This window comes from Desmodus rotundus, chromosome 12, assembly GCF_022682495.2.
Source record: "Desmodus rotundus isolate HL8 chromosome 12, HLdesRot8A.1, whole genome shotgun sequence".
Taxonomy (NCBI): domain Eukaryota; kingdom Metazoa; phylum Chordata; class Mammalia; order Chiroptera; family Phyllostomidae; genus Desmodus; species Desmodus rotundus.
The window spans coordinates 51,053,470-51,066,513 of record NC_071398.1 but is presented as its reverse complement, the minus strand read 5'-3'; the positions used below and the strand labels follow the sequence as shown (position 1 = coordinate 51,066,513).

Genomic DNA, 13,044 nt, shown 5'->3' with positions numbered 1-13,044 from the left:
TGTTGGATGCAATAAGGTAATATTGTTTTGAAGATTTCTGTACCCATGTTTAGGAAATATATTGATCTGTAATTTTTTTTCTTCTTATAATGTCTTTATCTTATTTTTCATATTAAGGCAATGCTGGCCTCAAAGAATGAGTTGGGAAGTATTCCCTGTGCTTCAGTCTTCTGAAAGAAATTGTAGAGAATTTACCCTTGCATCATTACACAATGCACCCCTGTATCCCTGCTTTCTTTTAGAAAGCATGATTAGCATTATCATGGTATATTTTTCTCTATCTACTAAATATATACAAGGGGGACCCAAAATATGGAATTTACAAAAAAATTGTGTATTTACATGTTTAAACTCAGTCACCTTTTCAAGTACTCTCCATTCAATGCAACACACCTATCAAGACTTTTTTTCCACTGCTCAAAACAGCTTTTCAACTTGTCAATTTTGATGCCTTTTAGTGCTTTTGCCATTTTTTGTTTCACCTCTTCCATATTGGCAAATCGTTTCCCTTTGAGGACTTTTTTCATAGGGGAAACAAACAAACAAACAAGTCACTCCAGGCAAGATCGGGTGAATGGGGAGGATGGGGTTGGGGGGAGTCATGCCGAGGTTTTTTTGGTTCTAAACTACTGAACACCCCGCGCGGTGTGGGCAGGTGCACTCGTAAATCACCCGTCATGAAATGGACAAACACATTGAAAGGGTCTTAAAAAATCCCCGCTGAACCCAAACACAGCCTCTCTCAATGCCAGCTGGTACACTGATACAGGTGGGTTCCGAGGATACTCAGCCGGAGAAGCCTGTACTAGAAGGGACCCATTCTCCAGAGGACAGTTCCAGGTTTTTTGAGGGTCCCCCCCTCATATCTATAGATATTATGTATTTAAACCATTTTTTTTTGTTTTTTTTGTAGACGGCGTATAGTTGGTTCTTGTGTTTTGATCCACTGTGACAGTCTTTTGATTGATGCATTTATTTAGACATTCAAAGTGATTGTTGATATAATTGGATTAATATCTACCATATTGTTTACTGTTTTGTATTTGTTGCTCTTGTACTTTGTTCCTGTTTTTGTCTACCCTTTGTCTGCCTGTGTAGTTTTAATTCAGTATTTTATAATTTCGTTCTCTATCAGTTACACTTCCATTGTTACTTTGTTTAGTGGTTGCCCTAGAGTTTACAGTGTACATCTACAGCTAATCCAAATACACTTTTAAATAACACTCCACTGCCGCACAGGCAGTGTGTGCACCTTAACGCATTGATCCTAATTCCTCTGTCTGGTCCCTGTATCATTGCTTTATTCATTTCATATTTGTACTCACCCACACAGATACTTGAATATATTGTTGCTATTTTCTTGGACAAACTGTAATCTGTTACATTAATTAAGAATAGGAAAGATAAAGTTTTATTTTATTGCAAATGACTATATAACCTATACATTTTCCTTTTCTCTAAAGAGTTTAACATCTTAAAGACGTTAGTAGAAAAACGAAGTCAAATAAGACACAAATCTATATGCTCGTGTATGAGGCAGGTAATTCAAACATTTTTATTGATAATGAATTTATATGAAAATGAACTTAATTCTGTTACTTAATTTAAGCTTCACTTTCCCACTTTAAACAAATCTTTTTCTCAGACTGATTGTCAGAAGGCAAAAGCACCTTTGTGGTTTATACACAATGTCACTCTCCTAAGTAGCACAGAGCCTTGCTTATTCTTATTTGATGCCATGCTTTTGCACACACAACATGAATAATACTAAAAAATATAGAGAGAGATGTGCTTAGTAAAAACAGCCACACAAGAGTAACTGTAGGACTTCTTTTATACAAAATTCTAGAAATGCAAACTATCGTGTGTAACTGGGGATAGCAAGTTGGGTAGGGCTGGAAGAGAGAATGTAAAGGTGCCAATGAAAATTTTAGGGGCTATGGACATATTCATTACATTGGCTTTGGTAATGTTCCCATTGTGCACGCATATATGAAAATATAGTTTACACTTTTAATAAATGTAATTTATTTCAATGTGTCAATAAAGTTGTTAAATTAAGATTCCATGTAAAATCTAGATCTCCTCTTCCTCTAGAAATATCCTAACATCTGGCAAAGCTGTACTGACTCCATCAGCACCATTCCCCACGTTGCAAGTGGATCAACTCTGATTCTTTCTCAAAATAGAAGGAAATGCTGACAAATGTATCAACATGGGGAAATTATGCTAAGCAAAATAAGGCAGTCACAATAACACAAATACTGTATTACACTTGTATGAAGAGTCCAGAGTAGTCAAAGTCAGAGAGACAGAATGTAGAAGGCGGTTGCCTGGTGCAGAAGAGCAAGTGTAGGAGGAGTTGTTAAGTGAGTACAGAGTTTCTGTTTTGTAAGATAAAAAGCTGAAGATTAGTTACACAAATATGTGATTTCTTAACATTACTAAACTGTACAATAAAAATGCTGGAGGGTAAACTTTGTTATATGTATTTTACCACAATTCAAAATATAAAATAAAAAAACCCTGTATTACAGTAGTTCCCAGGGATAAATTAGAGCAGACATGTGGCTCCCCATTTGCAATCCTCTCTCTGGCACAAACGTTTTAGTGTCACAATGTGGTTGGAGTCTTGGCTGAACCCATTAATGCCCGTATTTGCTGCACTCACATGGTCTTTCTTCAATGTGAAAACTCTGATGTGTAACGGGGCTGGGGTTGCATCTAAAGACTTTCTCACATTCACTGTACTCAGAAGGCCCTAATCCAATGTGAACTCATAAGGCGCTTCTCCAGTGTAATGACTTTAGAGTTGTATCTAAAAGGTTTACCATATTCTCTGCACTCATAAGGTCTTCGCCAGTGTGAACTGTGTTTAATGAGGTTGGAGCTGTATCTGAAGAATGCCCCACATTCTTCACAGGCCTGTCTTGATTGTGAATTTTCTGGTGATGAACAAGGTGGGACTTTCTAATGAAGGCCTTCTGACATTTGTTGCACTCATAAGGCCTTTCTCCGGTGTGGATTTTCTGATGCTCAACAAGTATATGTTTGTGGCTAAAAGCTTTCCCACATTCACTGCACTCATAAGGCCTCTCTCCAGTGTGATTTCTCCAATGTTTAATGAGGTTGGAGTTGTACCGAAAGAACTTTCCACATTGACTGCACTCGTATGGCCTTTCTCCACTGTGAACTCTCTTATGTCTAATGAGTCTGCAGTGGTACCTAAAAGCTTTCCCACATTCGCCACACTCATAAGGCCTTACTCCGGTGTGATTTTGCCAATGTTTAATGAGCTTGGACTTGTACCTAAAGAATTCCCCACATAAGCTGCACTCATAAGGCCTTTCGACAGTGTGAACTCTTTGATGTCTAATGAGTGTGGAAGTGTACCTGAAGAACTTCCCACACTCACTGCACTCATAGGGCCTTTCTCCAGTATGGACTCTCTGATGTTTGATGAGTGTGGAGTTGTACCGAAAGAACTTGCCACATTCACTGCAACCATAAGGCCTTTCTGCAGTGTGAACTCTCTGGTGTCTGATGAATGTGGAGCTGTACCTGAAAAATTTCCCACACTCACTGCACTTATATGGCCTTTCTCCAGTGTGAACTCTCTCGTGTCTTATCAGTCTGTAGTTGTACCTAAAGAATTTTCCACATTCTCTGCATTCATAAGGCCATTCTCCATTGTGAATTCTCTGATGTTTCGTGAAGTTTGCTTTGTACTTAAACAATTCCCCACATTTGCTACACTCATAAGGGCTTGATACAGTGTGGACTCTCTGGTGACCAATGAGTGTGGACTTGTACCTAAAGAATTTCCCACATTCACTACACTTGAAAGGCTTTTCTCCAGTGTGGACCCTCTGGTGCTGAACAAGGTGGAACTTTCTAATGAAGGCCATCCCACACTTGCTGCACTCATGGGGCCTTACTCCAGTGTGGATTTTCTGGTGCTGAACAAGTATCTGTTTTCGGCTGAAGCTTTTCCCACACTGAGTGCACCTGTAATCATTTTGTCCAGTTTCAAAGGCCTCTCTGCACTTGGTGTCCCCAGGTGGCTTCCTCCCATGGTGAGGAGCCAGGTGCTGGAGGAGGCCTGCACTGGCTGGGAAGTCCTCCCCACCATTGCTGCACGTGAAGGGCCTCTGTGACATGTGAACGCTGCCATTTGTCACAAACGAAGGCCTCTCCTCATCTCTTCCAGACACCTTGTCTCCTATCTGTTCCACCTGGTGCTGGTAAAGATCTGTCCCACAAATGTGCAGCCCTTGCTCAGGGTACATTCCATAGTGCTCAGCCTGTTGCAAAATGTCTTTTATCTCACAGGGTTGGGCCTTCTGGGTGGACAGAGCTGACTTTGGAGTCCTGACCTGTGAACCTCCACCAGAATCACCTTGCTCCAAAGGTGCCTCCTCAACCTGGGCTCCAGACCAACAACCTGCAAGCAGAGAAATGCCAGTGAGGTGCATGTTGACACTGGTGTGAGGGGGCAGCCCATCAGAAATGAGCATCAGAGATGCCCACGATACAGTCCATGGAAGTGTGATAGGCAAGGGGGACTAGAGCCAGTGAGAGGAAGGCCTGAAGACAGAGGTAGTGTCTTAGTCAATTCAGGCTACTATAACGAAATACCACAGACTGGGTAGTATTTCAACAACCACAATAACCTTATAAGCAACAGAAGTTTATTTTCCACAGTCCTGGAGGCTGAAATTCTGAGACCAGGGTGCCAGCACGGCCAGGTAAGGGCCCTCTTCCAGGCTGCAGACTTCTCATTGGTTACTCACATAGTGGAAGGGCCCATGGAGCTCTGTGGGGTCTCTTTTATAAGAGCACTAATCTCATTCATAAGGGCTCTGCCCTCATGACCTATCACCCCAAAGGCTCCATCTCCTAAGACCATCACTTTGGGCATGAGGTTTCCAACATACGAATTTTGGGGGGATAAACATTCAGGCCACGGAAGGTACTGTGCAGGGAGGAGAGGCAGGGTCTCCATGTCACTCCTCTGCAATGGCTTTCCACAAGGGCATGGCCTCTGGTGACTGGTGAGCACTGTGTGAAGTTGTATCCAGACCTAGAAATACCCGACTACAACAAAAATACTGCTTTTCAAGGACTATTTAAGGATGCATGTGACCTCATGACACCTTAAGAGTAGCTGAATGCAAAGGGAGCAGCAGTGAAACAGAATGGGGGGACATGAAGGCCACAAAGTTTGGTTGGAGTGTGGCAGACATGGATTATAAGAGCACAGAAATGAGCTGTGGCCCCTGGAGCTGGCATGCAACAGTGACAAACAAAGTACACGCTACCGGCTCTGGCACCACACCCATCCCGCTCCCTTGCACCAGGGAGTGTACTTCTGAGCATCTCTGGCCATTGAGGTATCAATGTCCATCCCATCAGGCACCCAGGGTCCTTCCATTGCTCAAGGTGAACAATGACGTGGCACCCGAAAGAGGCCACTTCTGGGTGAAAAACAGAAAAAAGCGTGGCCAGCGTGCACCCAGAGTGATCCAACATGGGTCACTCGAAAGTTGTAAGAACTTCACAGGACAGAGAGTAGAAACAACACAGTAGTCCTGAAAATTAGTAATTATGTTGGTACTTAAAATTCCTGGCACAGGCAGACCCTAAGAAATGTCAGCAAAAGGAGGGGGTATCTTGGGGTACTGAGGTTCCAGCATCTGGAATGAGTGACCCATCCAGGACAAGCCAGGTCTGAGGGACCTCTCATACAAATGTCAAAATTTCTGACTCCTCAGCGTTATCTTGTGAGTACTCAAAGCAGCAGGGATGGGCTGCTTGGGGACAGTGGGGTCAATCTCTGACACCAACAACACATGTGCCAAAAAACCAGGAGAGGAAGCAGTGCCCATGGTTTTGTGGTGGGAAGGACCGAGCTGCCACTGGAGAGGACAAGAACGGAGCCCAGCCCAGGACCCTGGGGTGGATGTGAGGGCCTCACCTACAGAGGACAACAGTGCCAAGTTCTCCAGCATGACACTATGGTACAGGTGTCTCTGAGCCTTGTCCAGGAGTCCCCACTCCTCCTGGGAGAAGTGTATGGCCACGTCCTCAAAGACCACACAGTCCTGTGAAAATGGAGACAATCTGGTTCACAAGCAGCTTGTTTTCACTGTGTTTTTGTGGATTCTGTACTTACCTATTTGCTATCCACTAATTACAGATTAAACTAATGGCCAAATTTGTTTATATCACCCCTGTGATTCAGAGCCCATTGTGTGAACCAGCTCCTTAGCTCACTCACTCATGGCCAGTGAATATTTCCCTTGTCCAAAAGCAGCCCAGGGTGAAGTCTCAGACCACCAGGGACAGCCACTGTACCCCAGGGCACTAGGATTATACAAAGTAGCCATCCCTAAGCTGCCACCCCACACTCCCTGCATTTCCCTGGGACAGTCCAATAAAGGCGCTGACCTAAGGTTTCTCTTCGCTCCTGCTTCCCCATGTGGACCCGGTGCCTCCTCCCCTCAGGAAATATAATAAAAACCTCCTTTCTATGCATTGCCCTCCCCATGTTGTCACTCACTCATTCACATCCATAAATCAAAATCCTATGGGTACACACAAACTGAAATGTCACGGGATCAATTTCTGGTCAGGGCACATGCCTAGGTCATGGGACAGGTCCCCAGTTGGTGGAGTGTGAGAGGCAACTGATCTGTTTTCCTTGCACAGCACATCAATGTTTCTCTCCCTCTCTTTTTCCCTCCCTTTCCCTCTCTCTAAAATTAACAAATAAATTTTTTTTAAAAAACCCTGAGGGTACAATCACTCATCCACTTCTCTCTCTGGGATCTCCAGTCCTTCCCTGCCCATCCTCCTCCTTCCTGACTTCCCAGTGTGATGACAGTTAACAAGTGTGGTGGCACTGGTGCCTGCTCTTTCCTCATGGCCACTGATCACTGTGTCCAGCACAGAGCAGAACACATGTGGGACCCACCCCTCTCCTGCCAGCCAGCCTCCCTGGGGTCTCTCCAGATCTTGCCTCTCAGACAACTAAACTCAGTCTCGTCCTTCTCCTGTAAGTGCCAAGTGCCAGGGACGGGAGCCAATCCTTCACACTCCCCTCACCTGCACATCACTCATCGGACAGCGCCTCCCTCATGGCTCTGACTCCTCCAACGTGACAACTCCACTGGAACCCCAAGTCCACCCATAGGCATTCCTTCACCTCCCAACATGCCACTTCCACATGGAATCCAGGCAGTGCATGGGAAATACGTCCAGTATCCATCTCAGCCCCACTCCTGCCCTGCACACTTAAGTCCCCTACTGCCAGGGCTGACCCAGTCCTGAAGGCCTCCTCACCTGGCCCTGTTTCTTGCTTCAGCCTCAGCCACCCTTCCTATGTGAGGACATCACTTAGCTCAGCCCTCTCCCCCTTCTGCATTGCAATAGCTGCCCCCTCAGCAGTCAGAACCTGTTTCCTCATTGAGAGCCCAGTTACACTGACCTCCTATCCACACTCCCACTCCACACTCGGCCTGCAACTTCCTAGCTGATCCCATCCCTCCCCTCAGCATCCATCGCATGTGCACAGTGAACTTGGAAAATTTTCTTTTGTTCTTTTTTTTTTTTAAGAGAGAGAGGGAAAGGGAGGGAGAAAGAGTGGGAGAGAAACATCGATGTGAGAGAGAAATATCCATCAGTTGCTTCTTGTATGCACCCCAACAGGGAACAAACCCACAATCCAGACATGTGCCCTGACTGGGAATTGAACTGGTGATGCTTTGCTTTGCAGGGTGATGCCCAACCCACTTAGCCACAGTGGTAAGGGCTGACCTTGGAAGACTTTCTTACTCTTCCACACCACTGTCACTCACATACCAACACACACGCTCTGCTTCCTCATCTGTCTGTAATGCCCACCACGCCACCCAGGTGCCCAGTCCAGAGACCTAGTACTCGGGCCCTTCTCTTCCGTTCCTTGTGTTCCGATGGCCCGCCGCCATAACGTAGAGATATTGCCTCCTAAACCTGACCCACTGCTGCATGCTTCATCCTAATCCACACAATGACCACTATGCCGTGGCCATCTCTAATCTGAATCCTTCCCCTGACCCCAGACCTCTGTGTGCAAGTGCCCACTGACACCTCCCCTTCTAGTATCTAGAACATTTGTGACAAGGACAAAAAGTGACTATTCATGCTCCACCTGAAAATCCTTCATCTCACTGACTTCTCCTATTTTTAGCTGATGAAGGATCCCTCCTTCCTAACAAAGTCAAAACCTGGGGTCATCCCTGGTTCTTCCTTCCTTCTCACCTCCCTTGTCCTCCACATCAAAAAAAAAAAAAAAAAGGCAGTTCTAGTTCAAAACATGTCCAAAAACCAGCTACTACTACTCTTGTGTAGCCCCTGCTGACACTCACCTGGACTGTTGCAAGAGATTCCTGCCAGGTCTCCCTGTCTTCACTCACACACCAAACCTGTCTTCCACTCTGCAGCCAGAGGAGACCTGTTAAAATCTGGGTCACACCACCTTCCTTTTCTGCTTCAAAACTCCCACAAACATCAGATTAGAGGCCCAGGACCTCAGGCTGTCATTCAAGGCCAGAAACTTATGCACCCCTTCCCACCCCCTATCCAGCTCCCCACTCCCACAGGATATAACAGAAACCTTCAGTTCCCTTAACATCACAGCTAAACCTCACCTCCTACACATCTGAACACACTAAATCTTGTGCCTAGGACTCCCTGCCACATCTTACACCATCGGTTGTCAGAAATGGGAACTGGTTCATATAATCTGGGACTAGATATAAAATTCTGAGCCTGATGAAAGCACGTGGTCTGCAGATTCAAGAGAGTGAGAAAGATGGGAGGAGTTATAGGGCACCCCCATTCCCAGAGGGTATATATATCGAGATGCCAAAATCACCGGAGTGGTAATTAGGATGGGTGAAAAGTGGACGCACCCTCCACTCACCTGTGCAGGGTCCATAAGCATTTCTGCCACTGCCACAGGGCCCTGTGGGAAGAAGGAGGCCATGAGAGATGGGTAACCATGGTCGGATCCTACAAGCTGAGCTGGACCACCAGCCCTGCCCTGCAGTGGAGCAAAGTGATCTGAGCCTGATGGTCTGAGCTCAGCTCCTCAGAAATCGGTGCTGCCTTTTACCAGCTGGGTGACCTGGAGAAGGACTCAGGGAAAAGAAAATGCTGATGGGAGTCAGAATGCTTCCAACTCCATAGGGCCCACATTGCTACCAAATGTAAGGATTACATATGATGATCACCTATTATTGTCATAGGGTCAACAGTTTCTATATATTTTCAGTGCAAATGAAGTAGAGTTTTGAAATTTGGAGCCTTTATTTTTCTGCTTTTTAAGACTTCAGAGCATTCATATCTAAAACTACATTGTAAGCAAATACTTAGTAGAAAATTAATGCCAAATCAATTATGAGGTGTTTACATAAACTGAACTTATGGAATAGGTTTATTCATTTTTTAAATGTTTTTATAATTTTACTTATTGATTTTAGAGATAGAGAGGGAAAGGGGGAGAGACAGAAACATCAATTTGTTGTTCCACTTATTTATGTACTCATTCTTGTATGTGCCCTGATTAGAGACTGAGATCGAACCCAAAACCTTGGCATATCAAGTGGTCCTTCTAATCAACTGAGCCACCTGGCCAGGGGCTGAATAAGTTCATCTAACTGCCTACCTATCCTTACCTGAGGACTTTAGAGAGAGGGAGAGAAGCAGCAATCAGTTGCCTCTACTATATAAGACCGAAACACAACCCAGGCAAGGGCCTGACTGAGAGTCAGACCATGACCTTTCGGTTAACATGAATAAGCTCCAACCAACTGAGTCACAACAGGCAAGGACTATATATTTTTTAATCTTCATCCGAGAATATATTTATTGATTTTAGAGAGAGGTAGGGAGAGAAACATTGATGAATTGCCTCCCGTATGCCCCAACTGGGAATTGAACCCACAACCTAGGTATGTGCCCTGATCAGAATTGAATCCGCGGCCTATTTTGGTATATGGGACAATGGTCCAACCAACTGAGTCACTTGGCCAGGACCATTAGTGTTCAAATCAAAAACTTTTCATATATTCTTAATGTGCTACAGGGACAGACTGAGCAGGCATGTCAGCTGCTCATCCATTCAGTAACCGGGCCTGCCCATTACATGATCTTCTGAGAGGAGTTTGTTGGAGGCCCTTGATTGAGGCAGTGCGTCATCCCACTTGCCCTGATGGGTGGAAGAGGTGAGGCGCAGTCCCCTGGTCCAGGAACCAGCAGCTCCATCAGCCTGGTGGATGTTGCCTTTGTTTCACAGGAAGTGACCTCGGAGTTAGTGGAGCCCTCCCAACCAAGAATCTTCACCAGCACACAACGGCAATCTCCACTGCAGGGAAGACTGCCAGTTCTACAGACATAAGCCAGATTCTTATGTCAGGTCTGCTCTTTTCTGGGAGGAGCATCAGAGGTGCCAAGACCCGCTCCCCATGCCCTCCCCACTCTCACCACAGAGCTGGTCGAGAATAAGGAGTTTAGGACTCTCCCTCCTTCATATGGTCCCCAGGCCTCGCCCTGGTCCAATCTGCACACTCCACCCCTTTGATGTCTCCAACCCTGCCCCCTTCTCAGCTTCCAGACTTTTGTGGTCACCTACACATAGGGCACGGCCTTGATATCACATCTCCATCCTGATACATCTTGGGATAATCATGTCCAAACTCCAGCTCATTTTCTCCCCTGCCAACGCCCCACCGCCCGCCCCAAACTTGCTCCTTCCTCTGACTTGCTCATCTCCGTACTTTCAGATGTTCAGGCAAAAACACCCGGGGTCTTGTTTACTTCTTACCTCTAATTGCAAATATATTTTCTGCAACAGGCAACTCAGTCTGCTTTATGAAGTTTTTCCAGAATCTCCTCACATGGTCCCTGACCAACTTGGTCAGGCCCCCACCATCACTCCCCTGGTGTCAACTGCCTCCCAGGCCTCGTGGTTTGACCCACTTGAAATATCCAGCTCGGGACACACCCCTACGTACCGCAGTCCCTTCAGAACCTCCCACGGCTTCCAGCCACTCAGGTCGTCCCTGGAAGCAATACTCATCGCCCTGTCGCCTGGACACAGAGACCCCGGTTCCACAGTGCTCAGGTGCCCCTCGAGGGAACGCTGCTCCCTCTTCACACGGCAGAGCGGTGCCCTTCCATCCGGACTCGAAGGTGGGAGCTGGGCAGGGAGGCCCAGGAAGGGGGGGGGGGGTACAGAGCACCCACCTCAGTCGGGCTCATCGGCGCAGCCCCACGACCGGCCTGCGGTAAGAGTGGGGGAGACGGGGCGGGAACAGGGCACCACGGTCGACAATGGGCTCAGTCCAGCCTCACGGCACCTCCTCGCAGCGGCTGCCTTCCAATCCCTCACCTCCAAGGAACCCACCCAAGAGCAACCAAAATGACAACCAGAAGGGACGCCGGATGTCCCGCCCTACACACAGAAGGGCCCTTCTCCTAAGCCCTCATTGGCTCACTTGCAAGGGCCTCTGCCTCTGCGCACCGTAAAGACTTCTGGGTATTGTAGTTTACGCTACCGCCACCGCCTGTCAAGTCTCAGTTTGTTAAGTAACTCTCTAGTGGCTGATAAAGGCCAAGTGACAAGGTCTTGGGCGTTAGAAATGGAGTTAAAGGTCTGCAAAAAAAGGGGGGGCTTCACTTGCTCTTAAAGGGGAGTTACCCAGATTTCCCGAAAAACAGTCCAGGAAGTATTTCAGGCCCTATGAAGCACAGCAAGTTCCTAAAGACTACACATCCAAGAGGACAACGATGACATGATGAGGCTACATCCTCTCCTGTCAGCTATCTTATGGCTTTTTAAATACACATGCTCTGGAATAGGTTTAAAGATTTTTCAGTATATTTGGCCCAGGAAGAGAAAAGCACGATGGGGAAGACGAGGAGGGATGACAAGAAGCACATGAATTGGTAGACAGGGTCACACTGTGCTTCTGGTTCCCCCAAAAAAGTCTTTCCTGGGCATATGTCAGTGATTGTTTGAACCCATTGGGCAATCTATGTCTTCAACTATTTACTACTTTATATCAGAGACTTTTTGCAATTCTTTTAAGAACCTTGAAACCAATCTGAGAAAAAGGTGACTTATCAAATGCCATTTTTCTGCCGGGATAATATGTGCTCTTTAAATAGTCAGAGCGTGTGTACAAAGGGAGCACCTTGTCCCTAAGACAAAGGTGTGGGATGCTATGATCTCATCTCACTGGGAAGTGATTCAGTATTTCACTTCAAACTGCTTAAGTGATGTCTTCACAGGGAGTTATGTTTTTCACAAAAACACTTGTGAATGGAAATTAGTGAAAGGTATTACTAATGCTTAGTTATTAAAAGAAAGTAGCAGCAATAACTCTAGGGAAACACAAATGTGACATAGACAAGTAAAAGAAAAGGTTAAAATAAAATCTCAATGAAATTTAAGTCTGAAAAGCCAGAGAATGAAGTTGAACCTGTGGCTGTGCTGGAACCTTGTCCACACTCAGGTTTTTGTCTTCAAATTGTGATTCTTTTTCATCCTTGAAAATGAATTGTAGAGATGGAGATGATATTTAAAAGACTTGAAAGAAAAAGTGACAATAAACAGGGAAGCTGTGCTGTGGTATTTAGTTATCTAAGAAACGTTCAGCGAGCTGGTGTATCTCTCCACACCATGCCCCTCTCCTTTCTTAGAGAGTGAATAAGAACTTTATTCTCTACACTTTCTTCTCTTTGTGAATTCTTTCACAGCCCCTGTCACCAATCACCCTAACATTTCGGTGGCCAGTACAGGGACATTCTCTGTTTCTCACTCTCCTCCAGCCTCCTGAGACTTGTGACTAGGGGAGCAGTGGCCAGTGGAAGCTCGACCCAAGCTAACCCCCTAACCCTGTCTCTGTGAGGTTTGGAGAGAGGATTCTAAACCTCCTCTGTCTCTAGACTCTGAGGACAGCCTCCTCCTCACCCATCTTCATGGCCAGCGACTGATAT

The 13,044-nt window shown here is 45.9% G+C and overlaps 1 protein-coding gene across 1 annotated transcript; it reads right to left on the bottom strand.

The window, feature by feature from the left end:
• Positions 1-1,525: 1,525 nt before the first annotated feature.
• Positions 1,526-11,488, bottom strand: LOC112313492 (zinc finger protein 548). The gene is given in 6 exon segments (XM_045203927.3): positions 1,526-2,924; positions 2,927-4,444; positions 5,978-6,104; positions 8,409-8,477; positions 8,966-9,007; positions 11,290-11,488. Coding segments are annotated over 6 exon segments (1,944 nt in total). The 5' UTR covers positions 11,305-11,488; the 3' UTR covers positions 1,526-2,751.
• Between the last annotated feature and the right edge of the window lie 1,556 nt (positions 11,489-13,044).